Source organism: Psittacula echo (assembly GCF_963264785.1).
Source record: "Psittacula echo genome assembly, chromosome: 6".
NCBI lineage: Eukaryota > Metazoa > Chordata > Aves > Psittaciformes > Psittacidae > Psittacula > Psittacula echo.
Window position 1 is genome coordinate 7,355,064 of NC_137743.1, and position 21,584 is coordinate 7,376,647.

General features: G+C 42.1%; 1 protein-coding gene across 1 annotated transcript in view; it reads left to right on the forward strand.

Moving 5' to 3' along the window:
* Positions 1 to 18,952: 18,952 nt before the first annotated feature.
* Positions 18,953 to 21,584, forward strand: part of RAB11FIP2 (RAB11 family interacting protein 2) — a 29,043-nt gene continuing 26,411 nt past the window's right edge. Inside the window, exon 1 of the mRNA XM_080621644.1 lies at positions 18,953 to 19,413. Within this exon, the coding sequence (XP_080477770.1) occupies positions 19,061 to 19,413 (353 nt within the window). The 5' untranslated portion in view covers positions 18,953 to 19,060. The remainder of the gene's footprint in view (positions 19,414 to 21,584) is intronic.

The window sequence follows — 21,584 nt, forward strand, 5'->3', positions numbered from 1 at the left end:
AATGTTTCTATCATGAAAGTTATTGTTTGAATTCAAGCAACAACACACTGTGGGAAAAAAACAGATTTCACTGTCCTAACAGCGCGACCTCAGGTAACACTGGAAATTGCCCTAAAGCACATTGGGGTAAACACCAAAACAACCACAGATGTCTATGAACCCTTTCTGCTAACACCTCTTGAGTGATTAAACCCCATCAAAAGATAAAAATACAGATAAAGCTGATGAGAATCCCATCAGAAGATAAACCAAACCATTGGGTCAAAACATGGATGGTATTTGGTGGGGTAAAGAGGCAGAGATTTACCTCTGAAGGTAAACCAGATCTGGCAGTAAGGAGTTAAGATACCAAAGCCACTTGGCAGTGCCTGCTCACTCATGGCCAACAGTTTTCCCCCTGGGATGTAACACAGACCCAACCCAGCACTCCAGAAAAGACTGGGTCAAAATTACTTTTCAGATTAGACATACCCAGGCCATTAGCATGATGTCTGCACGTTAACACATCAGCACAAAGATAGGCAAGGGTGAGGGGGAAAGAGTTATGCAAAAGTACTCTGCAACTGCCATTGGGGCAGGCATCTCTAACAGGAAACACATGTTATCCAAGCCTACGCCTAATAGGGTTGGACAGTAATTAAAAAATATCTTTTATTTGGAGAGCTGGGTCTTGAAACTACCAACTCGCATCATTAATCTTCTTGATCTACTGCAAAGATCTGCAGCAAGGGTCAGTGTGCAGGACCTCTGCCATTTGTACAGGGACGAGCACACTGACAGGACAGTGAACTGTAAGACAGATATAGTCGTTACATACAGTTATCGATGAGCAGTGTACAGGACCCATTACCTAGTCACATCACCAGTTCTCGTCTCACTGGGCTGCCATTGGTAAATCACCTTGAAAACTATCAGCAGCTGCTCAGAAATGAAATTTAGGTGAGGCAATTGCACGGGGAAACTATTTGAGTGGAATGAGAAGCAGGAAGAGGGCTCAGGAAAAGGTATCATTGCCCTCGGGCTGCCTTGTTCTGCTTGTCAGAGATGGCAGAGCAAAGCCTACTGCTAGGCTGGAAACGCTGAGATTTGCTCACGACATTTATGCTCCCATGTGTGAATGTGTAAAATGGGTTGTCTAAACTTCAAGCCATACCATGCTAACTGTGCCATAACAGTTAAAGCAGCAAACCCAAGTCATCTGCCCCATGCTGCACACTTTTCTCCCATCATTAACACAGGTCTGCTTCACCAAATGGTTATGTTGTTCCAGTTTGCCCCACGCTGGGGAACCTTTCCGGTCTGAAGCACCCTGACATCCTCTATGAGTAAAACTAAATCTGCACAGGGGCTGCTACTGGTACAACCAGGCAGAGTTTGTGGTCAAGAGAAAATCTACCCATAACCAGAACAGTCCCAAACCACTGTCTCCCAGCAGAGCCTGGAGGGCAGTGTTTTAGCCAGCCTGTTTCGGAAAGAGTCTCAGTTTAAGACCTGTTGTCATTCAATTAATCTCCAGCATGGCCACAGTGAAGAGAGAAGCTCTCCACTTCAGACAGCCTGGATAATCATTAATTAACCCATTAGTCTTGCTCATTTCCCATTTCCTTTCCTTTCTGTGCTCTACTGTCATAACACCAATAGACGTTTTCCCTTATTTTGACAGGACTAAGATTTTCTCTTTGGTTTTGTGTGTGCTTTTGGGTTTTGATTTTTTTCTGCAGATTTTGGAGTGCCTTTAAAAGAATTTGATGAGCACCTGTGATTTCATCTGGAAGTTGTTCTTATCCTCATGCTGTGAAGAGCTAACTTCCAGATCACCCTCCTGTCCATATGTCTATCAGATGTGTTCACATTGTGCTGGGCTGGGCAGGGTGTGTGGGGGGTTCACTATGAACTATGAGTGTATCTGACCCTTAGCAATGACCGCTGCAGGTGAGCTGTAAGGCTATCTGCCTGTTCAGATAAAACTCAAGATGCTATTACAGGTACAACCTCTGCTCCCCAGAGCCTTCTGCTGTGCTCTGTCCAGGGGGACACCACCTACTGCTCTCCAGGGAAGGCTCCTTTGCCACCAGGGAGCCTTACAGCTACAGCAGAGTCAAATATTATGGACACTCTAAATAATTGCTATGTTTCCTTGTGGTTTTATTTGTTATTCATCCCTTGACATACAAATTCTGTATCACTGTAAAAGACAGATTATCAAATAAACACCTCATGGTTATGTCTTTACTTTCTCCCTCAGGACAGAAGAAACTGAGGTGATTGTGTGAGCAAAGGATTAATTTAGCTTGAGCAAATGTCCCCAGATCTGGCTCTAGAGTATAATATCACCTTTCTGTTGTCTCTGAAGTACTTTCACCCAGGTAATATGGCGGAAAAGACAGAGAGACATTCTCCTTAGACAACAGAAGTTAGCAGACTTAGATCTAATCATGATCACTCTTAGGTTAATAGTGGGTTTAAGACTGACGTCAGTAGCTGTGATGAAGAATTCACATATAGAAATACTCTGGAAAGGTCAGTTCACAAAGACACACAGCTCCTGGGGACGGAGCAAGTAAAACCAGTCTTGTGTAAAGACAATTGCTATCTTCTTATAAGCAAAAAGTTACAAAAAATAGGACAGATTTGATGCTTCAAGGCAACATCTATTTAATTTACATATTTAGCTGGCATATTTGTGTAAACCAGTATAGAAAACTGCACTATAACTTTACTGTAGGTCTCTTCATTAGAACTGCAGGCTTCTAAAATACAATTTTCAGGCTTTTCTGCCTCTATCTACTATTCCACCATGATAAATGTTTAAACATATTGTATAGCTATGTTTCTTGAGTTTTTCAATGTATGTATGTTTTAATGGCTTCTACAGTAGTGCTTAAATGAGTATGAAGAAATAAAATGTATGGATTTCAGATGCTTCTGAGTTCAAAAGCAGACTGAAAAATATGGAAATGAGGAAGTGATGAGGTATAATGAACCACAATTGCTTTGCATTTGGGATTTTCAAACATGCTTGAACCATTGGAATCTTTTCCTGCATTCAGACATAGGGTCCTTTCCAATCCTAACTATTCTATGATTCTATGATTCTATGATTCTATGATTTCTAATGGCTTTAAAGATTCTTTCTTCATATAGATGCTGTGCATTGGGAAGGGCTGTGACTCAAACCCTGATTCTGGATGTTGCTCTTTCAAGGATGTCTAGATGCTCCTGCACCACTACTTGAATTTTGCAGCTAAGGTCCCTCCCTGGTACGTCCAGGATTGCCAATTCTTGTAACACTTTGTGTAAGGTACCATTTGAGTACTAAAATTGTATCTGTGAGCTATGAGGGCTATAGCTCAGGAGGAAGGGATGCTAACCTTCAGTTGCAGGGCTGCTGCCTGGAGACTGGACTGCAGGAACAGATGAGGTTTCCAGTGACTATCAGTGGAAACTGCAATATTACTTGTCATATCCTGCAAATGTGATTGCTTTCCTACCTGAGAAGTGTGCATGAAGCTAAAAACTAGTGCACACTGATGAGGTGGTGTGTGGCTTTCATGCACAGTTTGGTGGAACCACTGTCAAGAGTAACTGGGACTGGAGGGAAAGGGGAGGAAAGTTTACTGCTAGACATAAAGGTAAGGTGAGCTGGATGCAAGAAGGAGGCCTATCAACAGGAATGGAGAAGGTGATTGAAGGAGCACAAGGCAGAGCCAAATAAAGATGAAGACTTGAAGGTGGGGATTTTTCTTCTAGGAACAAGACAGGACTACACAAAATCAGAAGTAGTGGGAAGAGGTTAAGCCTACTAGAAGGACAGCATTGTTGTTTGCAAGATGAGGATGATGATGGTGAGATCACTGTTCGAAAGAGCTGCTGTAAAAGATGGTACATGTACCATACTGCTGTAAAAGGAATAAGAGCAAAAAAAGGGGGAGTCAGTTCATATGATTTTAGACATTACAGGAGTTACTTTTGAGTCTGCACGTGAAAAAAAAGGACAACGATGTTGATATTGGGGATACTCTCCTCATGCTCAGCAGGAGCTTCCTAAACAGTAGAGGGTCTTCTAATGCTGAAAGAGAAACACCTAAGAAAAGCACCAGTAGCTACGACTGCGTCTTCATGAAATTCAAAGGTACAATTGCACATACAGCTTCAATATAAAGCAACAGTCTAAACTGCCTTGGTTACTGTCTGACTTCCTGGGTTCATTTATTTATAGTCTATTGTTTCCTGTTTCGTATTTCTGAGTTGGTGATAATGGAGCACAATGCCTTTTTTTCCTTCTCCTCTCCTAAAGCTATAGGGCAAAGTGGGGTTTATATCCAAATATATGAATCTCATTCGATACCGTCCTAATGGCTACTTTCCCAAATACAACAATGCCTAACTCGACAGCACTTCTGCTGTGATTTATACAAAAGCCGAGTTCAGGGCCAATTCTCTTTTTTAGCTTTCTCTGACAATATTTCCTTGTCCTATTTTTTTCTTGTTTATTTCAACTCAAGGGGGACTCAGGGTGTAGGGGGGAAACTTGAAAGCTATGCTAATGAAATTCTGCATTTCCCTTTTAAAGATACAAGCATAATCTTTCACTGACGTGCTTCTTCCAAATTCAAGCATGCAGGATCAAAAGTCAAAAGTATTCTCACTCTCAAAAATCAAACAAATCCATAAAAACCTCTAGAACACAAATTTGAATCACAGCAGAGAACACCACACCTCGAAATCAACAATCAAGTTCAAATATAAAGCTGAAATTCCACCACTGATGATGCTGTGTGGTGAACCTAGCCCAAGCTTTTGTCTGTAATGCAGTTTATCAAACATCCCTCTCTGGGAATGGCAGAATGAAGCGATACCAGAGAGTCACCTTTCCGGGAATCAAACTGACTGCGACTTGTCTGGTGTTGGATGTCTGGTTCTGGTTTTACTTCTACAAGGCTGAAGTTAAACTACATATTTTTGCTCTCTGTCATTTGACAGAAGAATGTACTCAGCCCCCTACCATTTGCACTGCCTATCTTGCTGCCATCGTTAAGAGAACCTACTGCCTTGTAAAAATGCAACTACACGTGTTTCATAAAAGCCAATATAAAAATAACACCGGGGTACTCACATCTTTCTGGAACAACTGAATTCTGAAACAAGCATCTCTGGTTCTTCCTCCTGCAAATGGATCAAATTACATTTCACTAGGTAATAAAGTGTGGTACAATAGCCTGCCCAATCTGTTTTCATCTTGTCTTGTACAAAGTCTCAGATATACTTACTCATTATTCAAACTAATGGGCCTGCATTTGGCATATATTGAATGTTAGCGCTCTCCTTGGAAGTTGCAGAGGTTAACTGCTCCTAACAGTCTCTTTCCTTCCTTTCTGGGCATGTTTTCACCATGGATAATAGAAACAACAGAACTGAATGTCATAATACCCTAGAATGAAGGTGCTGGTACAAACCACAGCGATGAAGTAATGGTAGCAATTTTTTTATCCTAATCCCTGATCATCCCAATGGAACATAGTCCATACCTGGAAATATTTTTAAATGGATCAGGGAAGGAATCTGCTCCTGCCAAAATCCTTGCAGAATGGAAGGCCTACATTATTAAGCATTATTATCATCCTTCATTCACTTTACTGGTAATGTTTGAGTGATTGTGGCTATACATAAGGCAGAAAAATGCTGTCATAAGGTGAACTGGAGATGTTACACCCTTCACTCAGTTACCATTTTCGAAGAGGAAAAATATCCTTCTGAATACAAATGACCTAATTTAATGTTAACTAAGAGCTAAATCATGTAGTCCTGTAAGTGGTCCTGCTTCAGCAAGTTAAAACCAAAACCACTTTTGAAAACAGAGGCTTAAAAAATATTGTATATAATTCCTATGCTCTATAGCAAGGAATTACACAAGCTGCTAATCACTCACATAAAGTGAATAAACTGTTGATACAGTTGAAATGTTTTCTTTGCTCTCATTTTGTGCTATAATATTTTCCTAGTGCCTGCACTCCAAGTAGATACATCACATTTTGATGTAGTGAGGCTCTTTTCAAGGTGTGAAATTGGTAAGTACCAACACCAAAGGAGAAGCAATCTTTTAATACTGCGCTGTGCCACTTGAAGCAGCATTACCCTTTGGCTTGGAGCCACCAAACTCCAGTGAGAACTATTTTATAGCACATGACTATAATAAAAGATATTTAAACACGGCCTAACAATGGATTAAACTAGTAAGACATAGTTTGTGTTAGATCCCAAGGATGAATATCAAAAATAGAGGCAATAGTTTTGAAACAACAGCCAGCAGTGAAAAGTTTACTTCTAATGTAAACCAGACAGTCCCCAAAATAATTTGTGGTTTATTTAATTCTTACCGTTCATCTTGTGTTCTTTTGAGTAAGCTTAAGTAAGACACCCGCCTAAAAACACCAGCTGGTTTCGATTTTGACTCTGGATCTCTAGTGAGCCCAAAAACTGCAATCTCCATCTGCAAGGGTGGGGAGACATTGCCATAAACAGGGAAAATAAGGATTTTGCAGCATATGAGAAGGTGCATTTTGGGAGAAGAGAGAAAAACCAATCTCCCTAATATAATGAATTACTGTTTTGTCATTATCTGGTTATATTTGCACAAACATCAATTGCATGTGAGCCCTGAAAAAGAATGTCTTATTGCCTTTAATATGCACTGCAGTACGCACTCATACAAAATCATTACTGTAACAAAACCAGCTGCGTGTAATAGAAAGCAAATGATTTACAATGTTACTATAAGAAACTACTTTATTTCACATTATCATAAAAAGAACAGCACTGAAAATTTGCATGACAAACACGAGAATCCAGGAAATTCCAAATCTAATTCATTTTTAGGTTTTAATAGGTATTAACTCACAGAGGTGAATTGTGAAGAACAGTTCTTGAAGAATATTTCCAGAGAGTTTAGCTGCAATATTGGAACTTGTATTTAGTGAAATGCAAACTAGTCCTGTAGATGAAGAAAATGCATAAGCCTTAAATAGTGGATTCACCGCTGGGCCTAAAAAAGCATATTTCCTTTTACATACTTATTTCTATCACCATGCTATGGTTAAAGGTTTGGGTCTAGCAAGAGTCTCTTTTTTAAGTCATTGGGACTTAACTCCTTTGAACAAAGACTGATGGATTAGATGCTGTTGCTCTGAAAATTTCAGTTCTGTATCAACCTGCACAGTTTCAGTTTTCAGCTACTGTGAAATTATAACAAATAGACACAAGCAGCTTCAAACCCATGTTCTTGCCCGGTAGTACGGAGCAGTTGGGTTACTCAACTGATTTAGCAGATTACAAAGGATCAACTCCCAACTCTATGGAGTCACGAAGCAAGTTTCTGTTGTATGGTGGAAGGTAAGCCTATTTTATGTAAATATGGAAGGAGATAACAGCTGTTACCAAAAAGGTGGCAGGCATGTGAAATAAAAACTAAAGCCTTGAACAAATGAAGCTTTATAAGACCCAGGCAGGACTCAAACAAATGTTCAATGAAAGTCACTTTTATGGCTTTACTTTGGTTTATCGCAAGGCAGTAATAAATGTGTCTCATTAAAAGCCAGTAAAAGAACACCACCTACACCACCGATTGCTGTAACTGCAGATATAGCAGATCTGGAATAGTTACCTAAAGACCCTCATTTCCTAGCATTTAATGCTTCCCTGTCCATATAAACTAGCCTTCTATGGATTTAAAGACTGTTGGATGCTAAAAGCAGCAGCTGTGGCTGGGAAAACGACACTTTGAAAGCCCTGTTTCTTTCTCAAGGTGAAGTTAGAGGGAGGTTGAATGAACATGGAGCTCTCCTTGGCTAAAAACAAATTGCCAGAGGAGAACATGCCAACAGAAAGACAAGCAATTCCCCCATTCTGGATAGAGCGTAAGTGTTTTCCCTCAGCTTTATTGCTCAGCGGGTCAAATTCATTCCTGGTGAGATGGCAGTTCCCATGGTGAAGCCACAAGAAAACTCTGAAACCTTCTGGCACCTGTCAAGAAATGGGGATGTGAAAGTGGGGGGAGGAACTGGCATGTAGAAGCCGGGATTAAGGGTGGGAGCCACCACATAAAAGATTATTCTTGTTCTAGTTGTTAGAACTTTTTTATTGCGTAGAATTTACATACATGCTTATTAAGTGGTTTAAAAAAGAAGCCTGACAGATATTAAACAGCATGCCACACTCTTTATGCTGCTGCCATACAGATGTGTCCAAAGCATAAACAGACTTACAGTCAGCACTCAGTTTTTCTATGGGAGAGTATCTCTGTAGTAGATTTCTCCAGAGTTTTCAGGACGATTAACTTGAGAATTGGAAACTTTTTTCCCCCCGATTTGATCCTTTGCTTGATCTCTTACTGCTTTCCAATTATGCAGGGAAAATATATAGCAAGTGTTTTAATACCCTATATTGAATTTCCTAACCCTAAGCTGGCAGCAGAATTACTGGGCCGGGGATTCTGGCACAAGAAGTACAGCTGTGTGTGAGCTGGTGGGAAAACTACTGGAATATCATGACTAGTCTTGGTGTTCACACTTCAAAGCAGCCACGGAAAATTGAAAATAGATCAGAAAAGAATGATTTCAAGATCTGGGATATCTGCCTTGTAGGGATAGATGTATGCAGTCTAATCTGTTTACTTTATCAAAAGAAAGGTTAAGAGACTTGATCATGATATATTAATACCTACATGTGGGGAAGATTTGTAATGGCTCTGTAATTTAGCATTAAAATGAATCAAGGCCTAGAAGCTGAAAATGGTCAAATTCTGATTACAGATAAAGCGGACAGGATTTACAGTGGGGTCAATTAGTCATCAGGAAAATTTCTACAAGAGGATCGTGTGTTCTTCACCCTAGAAGCTTTCCAAGTCAACTGGATGGCTCTTTGACATAAGAAGACCTGTGAACTGGGCTAAGTGCAGGATTCCCAGGTGAGACATTCTGGCAGGGCAAATTTGTTAATCACTATGATCCCTATGACCAAGGATGTGCAGGGGCAGGTCAGTCTCACTTAGTTGAACTAGTTGGTAAAATCTGCATTGGTATATGACCCACGGCAAAACCTACATCCAGAATAATCCCCTCTTAGCAGCCATGCTGATACTCTGGAAGCTCTGTGCTTGGCTTGGGGCACAGCCTCCTCTTTCCTTCACAATGCTTTCCATGCCCAGATTTTTCTGTAGAAAATATAAAAATGGAGCCAGGTGATCCGCTTTGTCCAATCCCACTGGTGCCATGCACAACCCAACTGCTCTCATCTTTCTTCTACCTCTTTTCTGGCACAGACCTCTAAAGTTCAGACTTGCCATTGGATCGAAAAGTCTGAAAAATGTCTACTTTGGAAATACATACTGGATACTTAAATGTTGAAGTGAGTCTCCGTTTCTATGATATAAGTAATTTCCGCAATAAGCCTGAAAAGTGGTATCCTGGCTTGGATTATATTAGTTGTGAGGACTAACTTATACTTTAAACTATCTGTGAGTTTTGCTGAGTAAAGGTTATTTGCACGGTAATGTTAGTCATATGCCTCTTTAGTCAGCACTCTCTAGGCATTAACATTCTGCTCAAACCCAGCAACAGCACAATTAATGCCTTACCTAAGCGTCCATGATATTTTCACTAGGGATGGAAGGGCCCAGGTAGTGGCAGGACACTGTACAAAAGATCCTGACATAAATTAATCAGCAAGACCCCATTTGGAGCACTGTGTGCAGTTCTGGTGTCCTCAACATAAAAAGGACATGGAACTGTTGGAACAAGTCCAGAGGAGGCCACGAGGATGATCAGGGGACTGGAGCACCTCCCGTATGGAGACAGGCTGAGAAAGTTGGGGCTGTTCAGCCTGGAGAAGAGAAGGCTGCGTGGAGACCTCATAGCAGCCTTCCAGTATGTGAAGGGGGCCTAGAACGATGCTGGGGATGGACTCTTCATCAGGGACTGTAGTGACAGGACAAGGGGTAATGGGTTAAAACTTAAAGAGGGGAAGTTTAGATTGGCTATAAGGAGGAAATTCTTTACTGAGAGGGTGGTGAGGCACTGGAATGGGTTGTCCAAAGAAGCGGTAAATGCTCCATCCCTGACAGTGCTCAAGGCCAGGTTGGACAGAGCCTTGAGTGGCATGGTTTAGTGGGAGGTGTCCTTGCCCATGGCAGGGGAGTTGGAACTGGATGATCTTAAGGTCCTTTCCAACCCAAACCATTCTATGATTCTATCATTCTGTTGCCCAAGTAGAGCATTTAATTATATGGCCTTTTCCATCACTGTAAAAGAAGGTGGACATGCTGTTGCAGTAGTATGGGGGAGAGAAACATGAGATTGAGCAGCAGCAAAGAAACAAAGAAGCTGAAGGAAAACAAAATATGGAGATGATTTAAAATCACTTATGAGACCTGTGCCTGCTAATGCATTTTTTCAAATGATTATGACTTACATAAAATACATTCAGACATCTTCTTCTCATTAGAAATACTGAGTTGAAAAAGATATAACCAGTATCCCAGTGTGTTCCTCTTACATGAGCTTTTGAACCACAGCTACGAAGTTGCATCCAACATTGGTACGACTTCACATCATATGTTGCTGGATGATGAGACATCTGTGTTCTTACATGGACAATCATATTTACTCCAACATCAGTGAGAGTGTTTCTAGAGAACAATTGCTGACGTCTTAGCATGGTTTCTATTTTGCTATTGAGACTGGTGTGGTCCATCTTTGATTTCATACTTTTCTAGCACATGGGATTTTCAAAAGACCTGCTGTAGAGAGCTTTTACTGCTATTCACTGCTTTTTCACAGTTAGACAGACAATGCTGTCAAACATCAACGGAAAAAAGGGGGAGCATCACTGATTTAAGCCACGCAGGTACAGTGTGGACTTTAAGGTAATGACCAGAGGAAGAAAACAAATCACTTTTGCTAATGCAAGGTCCAGTCAAAGTTGTTCAGAGGGTGATATCTGTATCCTAATTCTGTTAGTACTGACTTTTTTAGTGAGGCTCAAGAAAGAGCTCCGGTGGCAAACTTCCACTGCACTTCCTCTTTTAGAAGCAAAGACAAAGCAGCATGAAAAGCAAAGCTATATATCCAACAAGAGACTGCAACACCAGCTAACTGCTTTCATTTTTATTTACTCACACTCCAAACCCAACTAAACCTGACTGCATCACTTTGCTTTCATGTGCAGGTACATTTTCTGAGCACAATTCTAATGTGATAATGCACAAAGTTACAGAAGAGCCTTAGCAGATTAGGGAAAGAGCTGCAAATAATCAGAGGCTAAATTCTGCTCTCTGTCATACTGGAGGAAATTCTAGGTAATTACCCCACTGCCTTTGGTGGAGTGATCCTAGATTTATATTACTGTAAATGACAGCAAAAACTGGACCCAATATAGAAATAATCTATCAAAAGCCCTAAGTATAGTTGCACAATTCAATCTGTAAATAATGCCACTAATGCACATATGGCTAATTTACATCCAGACTATGAGAACATATCCAGCACTGATTTCCAGGATGCGTGAAGCACTAGGCAGTGCCAAAATAAATGTGCAGTATTCCCATAGCCTTCATGATCCTTCCAACTTTTGGTGCTGGGGAGAAGATGCACTACAGATATTTTGGAAAAGTGAAATTTTATCTGTTATATGAGTATGTATTGGATAATTCTTACAGAAAAGGCATAGAAGGCTGTCAAGCAGCACTGCATGCCTACTTGCATGAGCTCTGCAAGCTCTCTCCTCTCAGTAAGTTGTTTTTATCTAATTTGTCTCTTACTGGGAGCAGAATTTTAGGAGCAGCTTGAATCTTCTAAGAATAAACCATGCTTCAAAGAAAGGAGGGTTTTAAGTAACGTTAGAGAAGAGCGCTTGGAGTACATACATTTAATGCACATAAAACTTAACTACAGCAATTTCATTTAGATTCCTTCTCTAATCACATATTTATATTGAGACCTTGCTGAAGCCAAATTGAAATTTGTATTGCTAGGAGGCAAAGATGATATAAAATCTGAATTATTCATCAACTCTGCAAGAGGAAAAAAATTCTCCCAAAATATCAAATATTGTTCTGGGCTTTCTATCAGTTCTGCAATGTGAGTGAAGAGTTAGAAGAATCTATGCCTTGGTTTACCAAGGCTTGAAAGGAGACATGTTACATCTAAATGTATCAAATACATCAAATTTCCATCCTTCCTTATAAAATGTTTTGTTATGTTATTTCATTTTACTTTTTGTATCATCAGGGAAGAAGGCTTCTCCTATTACCAACACACAGGAGGTGTTGAGACCCTGCAGTTAACTGCAGATTAATCACGGCTGACTCAGTGCTGCAGGTGGATTCCATTAGACCCTTCAGCAACAGAAGAGACATGAGGGGTAGTCCTCTGGTAGAAGAAAAACCCTGGGAAGAAAGTTCGGGGGCAGCTAAGTCTGGGAAAAAGTCTTGGGAATGAGCAGGAAGTTTAAATGTGTTGTTTGAGTTAAGGAGACAAAACTCGCAGGAGGCCTTTTCACTCTTTCAAGGAGCACACTCTGCTTTAAGGTTGGTAGGCATTTTATCTGCTTGTGCAACTGCTAACTTAGTACACAAAGGCATAATGTAAGTATAACCATTTAATCTTATTGGAAATAATTCCCTCTTGTCTGCCCTCATACGGCAGTCTACTGATGTTGAATGTGTAGGTTCTGTAAAGCACTCTGAGGCTCTAGAGGGGGGAAAAGAAGTAGAGAAGTTCAGAACTTCCATGACTAAGAACTTTTTTATGACATAATTTTCTTGTATTTGCTGAGATTCTCCCTCAGAGAGTTGGTAACTTTGGATAATTTCTGAGGTAATTGTCTCTGAGATCCCAGGAGACCTATAAATATAGAATGAATGCATGAGTTCTTTAAACCCAGCAAAAATACCTCTGAAGATGTCTCTGACAATGATAAAAAATCTCTTTTTTAAACTTCTAATTCATTAGGAAGCTAGAAAGAAGGTCGTCATTTTGAAGTTGTTTCAATTGCTAATGTTTCTTAGGTTCTGTCAAGCACAAAAAGATTATTCTCTGCAGACATGGCAAATTATCCTTGACCGTCCCTACATTATTTATGTTAATTTCCAGTGCATCAAAGTTGTTGGTGGCCTTCAAGCATTGGGTGTGTACTGGAAACACAAAAAGAATGTATGCATTTAAATCTGAAAATAAAAAACTTAAACAGTTGAAGTTTAGATTGGATGTAAGGAAGAAATTTTTTACTGAGAGGGTGGTGAGGCACTGGAACCGGTTGCCCTGGGAGGGTGTGAATGCTCCATCCCTGGTGGTGTTCAAGGCCAGGCTGGACAGAGCCTTGGGTGACATGGTTTAGTGTGAGGTGTCCCTGCCTATGGCAGGGGGGATGGAACTGGATGATCTTAAGGTCTTTTCTAACCCAAACTATTCTATGATTCTAAAACAGATGTTATATAGCCAGTTTCCACTTCTAATTATAACTCTTTATCTTGAGCCCTAGTTTGCATTTCCATGATTTTTTAACTTCTCTAAGAGTCAACTTGGAGGCTTCCATGAAGTTTTAGGACAGCCAACAGCAAATCTGAATCTAGCCCTTAGCAGTTAGAAGAGCTGCATGTGTCTGGGCTTGGAGGTATTGCTGAAGACAGTCAGAATCTCACCAGGTCTATGGCAGGACGACGGCCTTTCAGTGTGTCTGAGGTTCAGTGTGTCTGTCCCAGGTTAGAAGTGCTCAAACAGTTTGCATGACGGGGATGTTTTGGCAGAATAGCGAAATGCCTTGTCTGTTTATGATTTGTGCAAAAGCTGCTGAGAGATAGGTGTTTTCATGTTCTTAAGTCTCAACTGAAATCTAGCCTAGACAGCTGACTAACATCTTGAGACATAGGCAGTTTGGGTCAAATCTGTATGACTGGCAAGTTCAATTATGGCATTTGATGACTGTTTTACAGCATTTAAGCCTCTTTGAACTTCATAATGGGTGACAGTGTTGAAAGGCTGTGAAGCGAGCCCAGCTAAAAATGAACAAAAAAGATGATGCTTCCAACATTCTTAGTGGTACCTGGCATTTATTTGAAGTCTGATATTACATGCAGTTTTACTGTCTCCGAGACTGACAGGTTTCTGGTTCAAAAGTACCGGTTTTCTATCAGAACAATGGACAATTCTTCGGGCATTTAGCTGATTTCAAGTTCCTGCTCCCCTTTCCAGAGACACATTTCCTCTGCTGCTTTTTGTATGATCCTGTTTATTGCAATAATGCAAGGAAGACAGTGAAGAATGAGCCAGGGGAGACGCAAGTTGCATCTTAAGCAAAGAATAGGACAACCCCATACTACTGAAGGCAAGCATCTCCTTCTTCTGAGGACACGTTCCTAAAGAGTCAAAGTGGTACACAGGACCACACAGAGCTGGACATTGCCTAACTCACCCAGCCTCCAAAAACCTTGAACATTTTGAGATGCAAAATTTGGGTTCAGGACAGAAATGTGATGAATATTCATCCAGCTTTTAACAGTCACACGGAAATAATTCCAGCTTAATGAATTCTTCTCAAACCAAGAGAACAGACAAAAACAGTAGCTTGAGAAAAACCTTCCAATTCACAGTGGTGGGTTTGAGCCCAGCTATTTGATTTCTGCAGTCAATTAATTCCAGTGAATTCCTGAAGAAGTTACTAATTGAAAAAACAACCACAGCTAAGATAAAGTTAACAGACAACAATATTCAGTCTCAGAATTTGCATAGTCTCTCCAGAAAATGTGCAATCCGGACATTTGCAACAGCTACTGAAAGTTAGAGTCAGCTACGCAGAAAGCAGAAGCTTGTTACATGCCTAGACAAAACCAGCCTGCGCTTCACAACTACACAACCTTCAAAGCAAACACATTGCCCGAGATCTGCCAACAAAGAATTATTCAGCAAATAATTTCAAAGAAGAGATAGCATTTTCATTAAAAAAATAACAAAATGCTTCCTGCTTCATAAACAGAAATCAGGGAGAAATTAAATTGCCAAGTTATCTGCTACATTTTACCACTGCAAGCACACGCAACTGCTCTGATCCTCTTTAGCAAGTAAGCAACTGGAAATGAGAAGCAGAAGATGGAACTGTCTCAGCAGCACAGGCAAGAAGATTTTCTTGCATTTTCTTTTGCAAGGGCAGCTGGAATATCAAGCCTGATGTTTAATCAGATGTACTGTTGGCTCAGGAGGGAGAATTGAGAGGGTATTTCAAATTACTGACATTGAAAAAAATCCACTATAATTCCTGGAATTCCCTCTTTATAAAAAAACCCGCACATCTGGGCCAGAAATGCCTGGAAGAATGTGTAATAGAGATAGAAAGCACACATGAGGATTAAGGTTCAGTATTAAACATGCCACAGATATCCACTGTTGTTCTGTGATAAACAATCATTTTTTAAACTCACTCTCATCACTATCTGTGAGGAGAAGGGGTATTGGAGTAGCAACCAGGAGCACAGGACGGATATCGCAAATCAGAAATGCAGAAACAGTTTTCTCAGGCCAGAGATTCCAGCTTTGATGGCTTTTTCTTCAGCAGCGATTCTGGGTTTGCTTTTCTCAGCTGCCTTTCTCCAACCCTGCATGTGTTGTGGGAGGACAGTAAGAAATGACAAGGCAGAGAATGATACAGGAGCTATCAACCATGCTCAGAGAAATCCTTTTAACCACAATACAGTGCTCAAGGGAGCTCTTTTTGGGTTCAAGCTCTAAATGTAATGTTTTGAGCTCAAAAGCCTCTATGGGAAACAAAACCAAGGCCTAGAAAATTTATGGTAAAACATCCTCAGCATCAGTAGACTTTGACAGAAAACATGATGCGGTGATGACAGCAAGTTTAAAAAGTGATTGTTCATCACAGAACAACAGTGAATATCTGAGGTGTATTTAATACAGAATCTTAATCCTCATGTATGCCATCTATTTCTACCACAAGTTCTTCCAGGCATTTTTGCCTCAGGAGACCTGCACTGTTTTTTAACGAGTTTGTCCTGCACCCACAATGCTTGATCTCAAGGAGGGGAGGAAAAGCAAAGGGAAGGTACGGTCTCATAACCAAAATGGTGCATAGAAAACAAAATGGATTTTCTAATGTAATATTCACTAAATCATGGACAGTGACGAGTAAAACCTACAGCGCATGCAGCCACTGAGAGGAGGTGGTGGTGTAGTAAATGGGAATCTGAGTAATTTCTGGATTAATGCTCTAACACAGTGCCAGGGGACATTGTGTTGCTGGAGATATCATTATTTCTTCAAGATGTTTTGTCATCTATATCGCACATTACATTCAAGATGATGACAATGTCCCTATTCCAAAGAGGACAAAATCAAAAGGCTGGATTGCAACTTGACCCTAGAGGGGAATGAGAGGGAATAAAATATATCTGGTACATCTTTGAGCAGAATTCACTTTAAGCAGAGGGGTGGGGGAGTTGAGAGGGCATCTCCCCAGTGCCCGCTCCAGCAGCTGAGCAGAGAGACATGAGGAAGGCTCTGCTCTCCTCTTCCACATGCCAGATTGTGCATAAGGATTACAGGACTCATAATCTGCTTATTTTTTAAAGCAGGGAAGGCAGATTTGTTGTTGTATTGATAAATTGTATGCAGAGGTACAGAAGTTCTTCTACATCCCCTCATATGTGTGCATATGTATTCCAGCCAGCCCCTGTTTAGAAAGACACAGTAACAAGAAATTATAGAATACCAATAAAAGACAAGGAAAGAGCACAATCCTGCCTGCTATAAGAACTCATAAAGCTTTCTCTAAGACGCAGCACGTAAGACATGATGTTTGACTTAAATTTCTGATTAAATAAATACATTCTGCCTACCTAAAATTCATCTCTTGTTTTGATTTGACGAGTGCATCATGCTTGGTTTCTATTTAGTGCAATGAAAAAGATTCTATTAAAACAGAATTTGTATGTGGTAAAATTCAGTTGAGAAATACTGTGGTGTACATATGTCTCCCTGGTTTCCAACAAGAACCCTGTGGCTTTCCCCCATGGCCTGAATCTCCTGCAGAACACTGTCACTATAATCCCTCCTGGCTCTTCCAGCCTGAAATGCTGCTACTCTTTCCCCAACCGCAGCAGCTCACCCTGGGAGCTCACTGCAAAGCATTGAGCGGGGTGGCAATTTACCCCAAAGAGTTAGCATGCAGCCTTGATTGTTAGTATCTCACCAACACAAAGCAACACAGATAACCACAGCATTTATAACTCTCTAAAAAATTGCTACTCTAGATAATCCATTCACATGCTTTTGTCTAAAAATGATCTCAAGACACGTTCTGAAGTTGTTATGGACCATCTATTTTCTGACATCAACAAAAATCAGACACAACGTGAACAGAAAGAAGAGCCAGCACTGTGCCAATTACCACAGCAAGCAGAAAAATATCTTTCCCAGTCAAAACCTAAGGGTCTTTTAAGTAGTTATTTAAATTGTGTGCAGAGATAATGTGAGCAGGGACTCGGACTAATGACTGTGTATAGACCGGTGATCCCCAACATCTTGTGACTCTGGACAATAACTCGCTCAGCATTAAGCGCTGTGGGCAGCATCGTCCTTTACCCTCCCTAACGGCTTTCAGCTTTAACTTTTTAATTTCCTGTAGGTCTCAGCAGTATGAGAAGGTCTCCCAAGCTTTTTGTTGCTCACTAACCCGTGAGCCAGGGACCAGGGACTCATGAGTGAGGGGTGGTGGATGAAGTATTATCTGACTTGGTGGCTGATCTCCCTGCTTGTGACAGGGAGTGGGATACACAGCCTTGCAAACCTCATTTATGCGGGCTTCTCCCATTGTAGAAACAAAGCTAATACCTGTGACCCCGCTTACAGGTGTGTGTGCACACACATAAACACACATACCCTCCATCAACAAAATGATGTGTCCTCAAAGCATCTGACAGTTATTTTCACTTCTTTAAATCCAACAACATTGTCACAGTGAGTGATGGGATGGAAAAGAAAGAAGTTCCTGATGTAGCTGGCAGCAGGATGGGGTGACAGCTTGCTCTGGAGCTGCACAGGCCTGTGTCTGGCTCCATGGCTGCCCTTGAGCCCCTATAGAGATAACATAATTATTAATAACAACAACAATGGCTGTTTATAGACGTCCCCTCTTCCCCACAGCTCCAGTAAAGCTCTCCCTCCCCTCTACAAATAAAAATAGCGATGAATTAATTAACAAGACAGGGATCTCAGGCGGGAGGGCCCCGAGAGCCCAGCTCCCCGTTATCCCGGGGCATCCCCGCCTCTCCCCGCCCGCCGCGGTGCCCGATGCCCTCGGCAGCGCCTGTCCCGGGTGACCGGGCGCGGCACGGCGGGGAAGGGGAGGGGATGCTGCGGTGGGGAGGGGGTGAACCCTGCCCTCTGCCCTCTGACCGCCACGGAGGCCGCCGCTGCCGCTGGCAGCATGGGGAAGGCGGAAGCGGCGGAGCCGGCCCGTCAGGCCGGGCGGCGGCGGCGGGGGGAGAGCGCGGCGAGAGGCTGAGGCGGGCGGGAGGGAGGGCAGCGCCGTGACGGCCGCGGCAGCCCGGCCCGACACCCCCGCGGGGAGCGGGGCGGCGGCGAGCCCCAGCCCCGCGCTGCCCGCCGCCCGCAGGCTCCGAGCCGGGAGGGGCCGCCGGAGGCCGCAGCGGGCCGGGCCGCGCTGAGGGGACGGCAGCGCAACGGGCCGGGCCGGGCGGAGGAAGGGCCCTGCCCGGGGGATGCGCTGGGAACGGCGGGGAACCGGCCCGGCTGCAGGGGAAAGGGAGCGGGGGAAAGAGCAGTAGTGTCAGTGCCGCGGGGGACATGGAGTCGCAGGTAGGGCTGCGTGGGGAGGGGGGGACGTGAGGACCGGTGGGTGCCACTGTCGGTCGGGAGCGCTGGAGGAAGGACCACGCTGAGCCCCTGACAGGTGTCTCGCCACACGTAAGTGCCCTTAACGCAACAACTTGAAGACTTAAGAGACTTTGTGCTTGTTATTGCTGCTGCTGCGATCTTCAGAGATGATGTTGGCAGAACAAGCCCAGAAGTGGTTCCCAACTCACGTGCAAGTTACGGTCCTTCAAGCCAAAGGTCTGAAGCCAAAAGGTAAAAATGGCAGCAACGATGCTTACACCATCATACAGCTGGGCAAGGAGAAGTACTCCACCTCGGTGGCTGAGAAGACCCTGGATCCCATATGGAAGGAGGAGGCCTCCTTCGAGCTCCCTGGATTACTCATGCAGGAGAATCCAGAAAAATACATCCTGTACCTGATTGTCATGCACAGGTCGCTGGTGGGGCTGGACAAGTTTTTGGGACAGGTGTCCATCAGTCTGAATGATATATTTGAAGACAAGCAAAGACGGAAAACAGAGTAAGTGATGGTTGGTTTCCTTTCATTATAATTTGTATTCCTTGTACACTTGGGGAGGATGGGAAATAGTAGCCATACATGGCAGCGTACTTTGAAATGAAATTGGGATGTTTCTCTCTTCTATGGGGTGTTCAAAGCCCCTAACATTATGTTATGTTATGTTATGTTATGTTATGTTATGTTATGTTATATACAGTTATGCCATTGTGGCCTGACCTCTTCTAGAGAGTTTACTGTAATCACAGTGGTTGCCCTGCACAGGGAAGAGCTGTCAATAACATTAACATTTTTTGGCAGTTCTTTGTGCAACATGAACTCATTACAGTCTGTTTTTCTAAAGGTCTTGCTTCGTTTCGCTCAGGGCCATATCCCCAATCAACTGCTACCTCAGTTTGAACCATCTATGAGACTTAGACTCCCTCAAAGCCTGATTTCATTCTCTTTAAAAATGTTTTCCTTCATTTGCTGCTACCAAACGTCTTTAAATATTCTATATTTATGTTTTAGTGGTCAATGAACTGTGACTTCATGATGGCTTACCCCAGCAGCACAGTGCTTGAGCCTCATTAGTCCTAGGACACAATCCTGCAGGCTGTTCTGTACTGCAGGCCTCAACAGAGAAGGCTGAAGGGAAATTTGTGCTGTAGCAGTTGCTTCCATCATTGCCTACATAAGCCTTTGTCAAATAGAGTTGCTGTTTGCCAGCAAATTCTGACACTAGAATGCAAAAAAAGGGTAAAAAACCCACACGATAAGCATCACAGCAGTTTATTAATAAGCATCACAGCAATTTATTAGGTTGAACTGTAAACTTGTCTAAAACATAACTCTCTGGGTTTTGCAACTAAATGAGTAAAATTGCTATAACTTCTAGTTAAGACACGGTTGCAGAAAGATGTCTGGTACCAGTGTAATTTATCCTTCAGCGTGTATGGGAATAAACCATCGTGTAAAAGTATTGCAGGCATGCCTGTGACTGTGTGATTTGTGTTTGTTTTAGCTATGCTTATCCCACAGAAGCAGTCCAAGAGCATCATGGAGAACTGCAAGCCAGCAATGTGTAGGCAGTGACGCATGAGCGTGGGTGCATCTTTTTGCAGTGGTTAAAAGTTCCTGCCCCAGGTGCCCTTCCTCCTCTAATGTTTCTTAGGTAGAGTAGAAAGGCCCAAATCCCAGCTGTTAATGAAAGTCTTGTATTTCTTCCATTAGTGATGGTGGGTCTGTAGTGAGATGCTGGGCTTCGACTGAAACTGACTAAACTGATTGTCTGTCACTGATTGTGATGGGGAGGCCTGAACCTCCAGCAGAGTCTTGAGCAGTTGGAGATGGATGGAACAGCACCACCAGCCAGGTCTTGTTGGTCAGGCAACTGTTTCTGCAGAAACCATCTCAAAACGTGATCCTGCATTTATGTGGTGGCAGAGGTTGAAGCAGCAATAAAGACAAGTCAAAGTTGTGTATGCCCTGGTGTTGGGTTTTATTTTGTTGACTAAATTCTTAGCAAAGCAGTATGTTCACTAACCATATAATAGGAAAGAACGTGTCTGGGCAGAGTCTTTTGTGGGTTCATGAGCTAAAGTATTATACTTTTTAATTGCTTATCTTTTTAAGGACAAACCAGTTACGTTTATGCAATACATGGTGAATGCCTGTAGCCTAGGGTCTGAATTTCTATTTACACTTGATTCAAGCAGTTTCAGTGCTCTTCAGACATGCATTTTACATATTCCTTAATCATCAGTTGTAATTATCTTACCAGTCAGTAGGCAACTGCCTTAGTTTAAACACCTACAGAAAAAAAAAGGTGAATGAAGCTGGAGGAAAATATGTAAATTATTCATGTATTACTGTGAGTAACAAAATCTCTTTTCTCTTTGAGGAACCATATGCACAAATGTTAGCAAAAGTAGTATTAGAGTCTTACCAAAATACTGCAAAAACCTGAGAGTTGGGTGATTAACATAGTCCTGGTGATAGTTAAATAAACAGGCATATCTCTTCAGTATTTTTATATGAAGTGGCACTTCATATAAAAGCTTTGTGGGGGTTCTTTATTTTTTCATTTCTTTCTCTGAAGTGCGAGAGGAGCGCACGCTATGTGACCGTGCGCTGCGCTTTGCCTGCAAGCTGCATTGAGGAAGATGGAGCCTACGGGGAAATTCTTACAAACA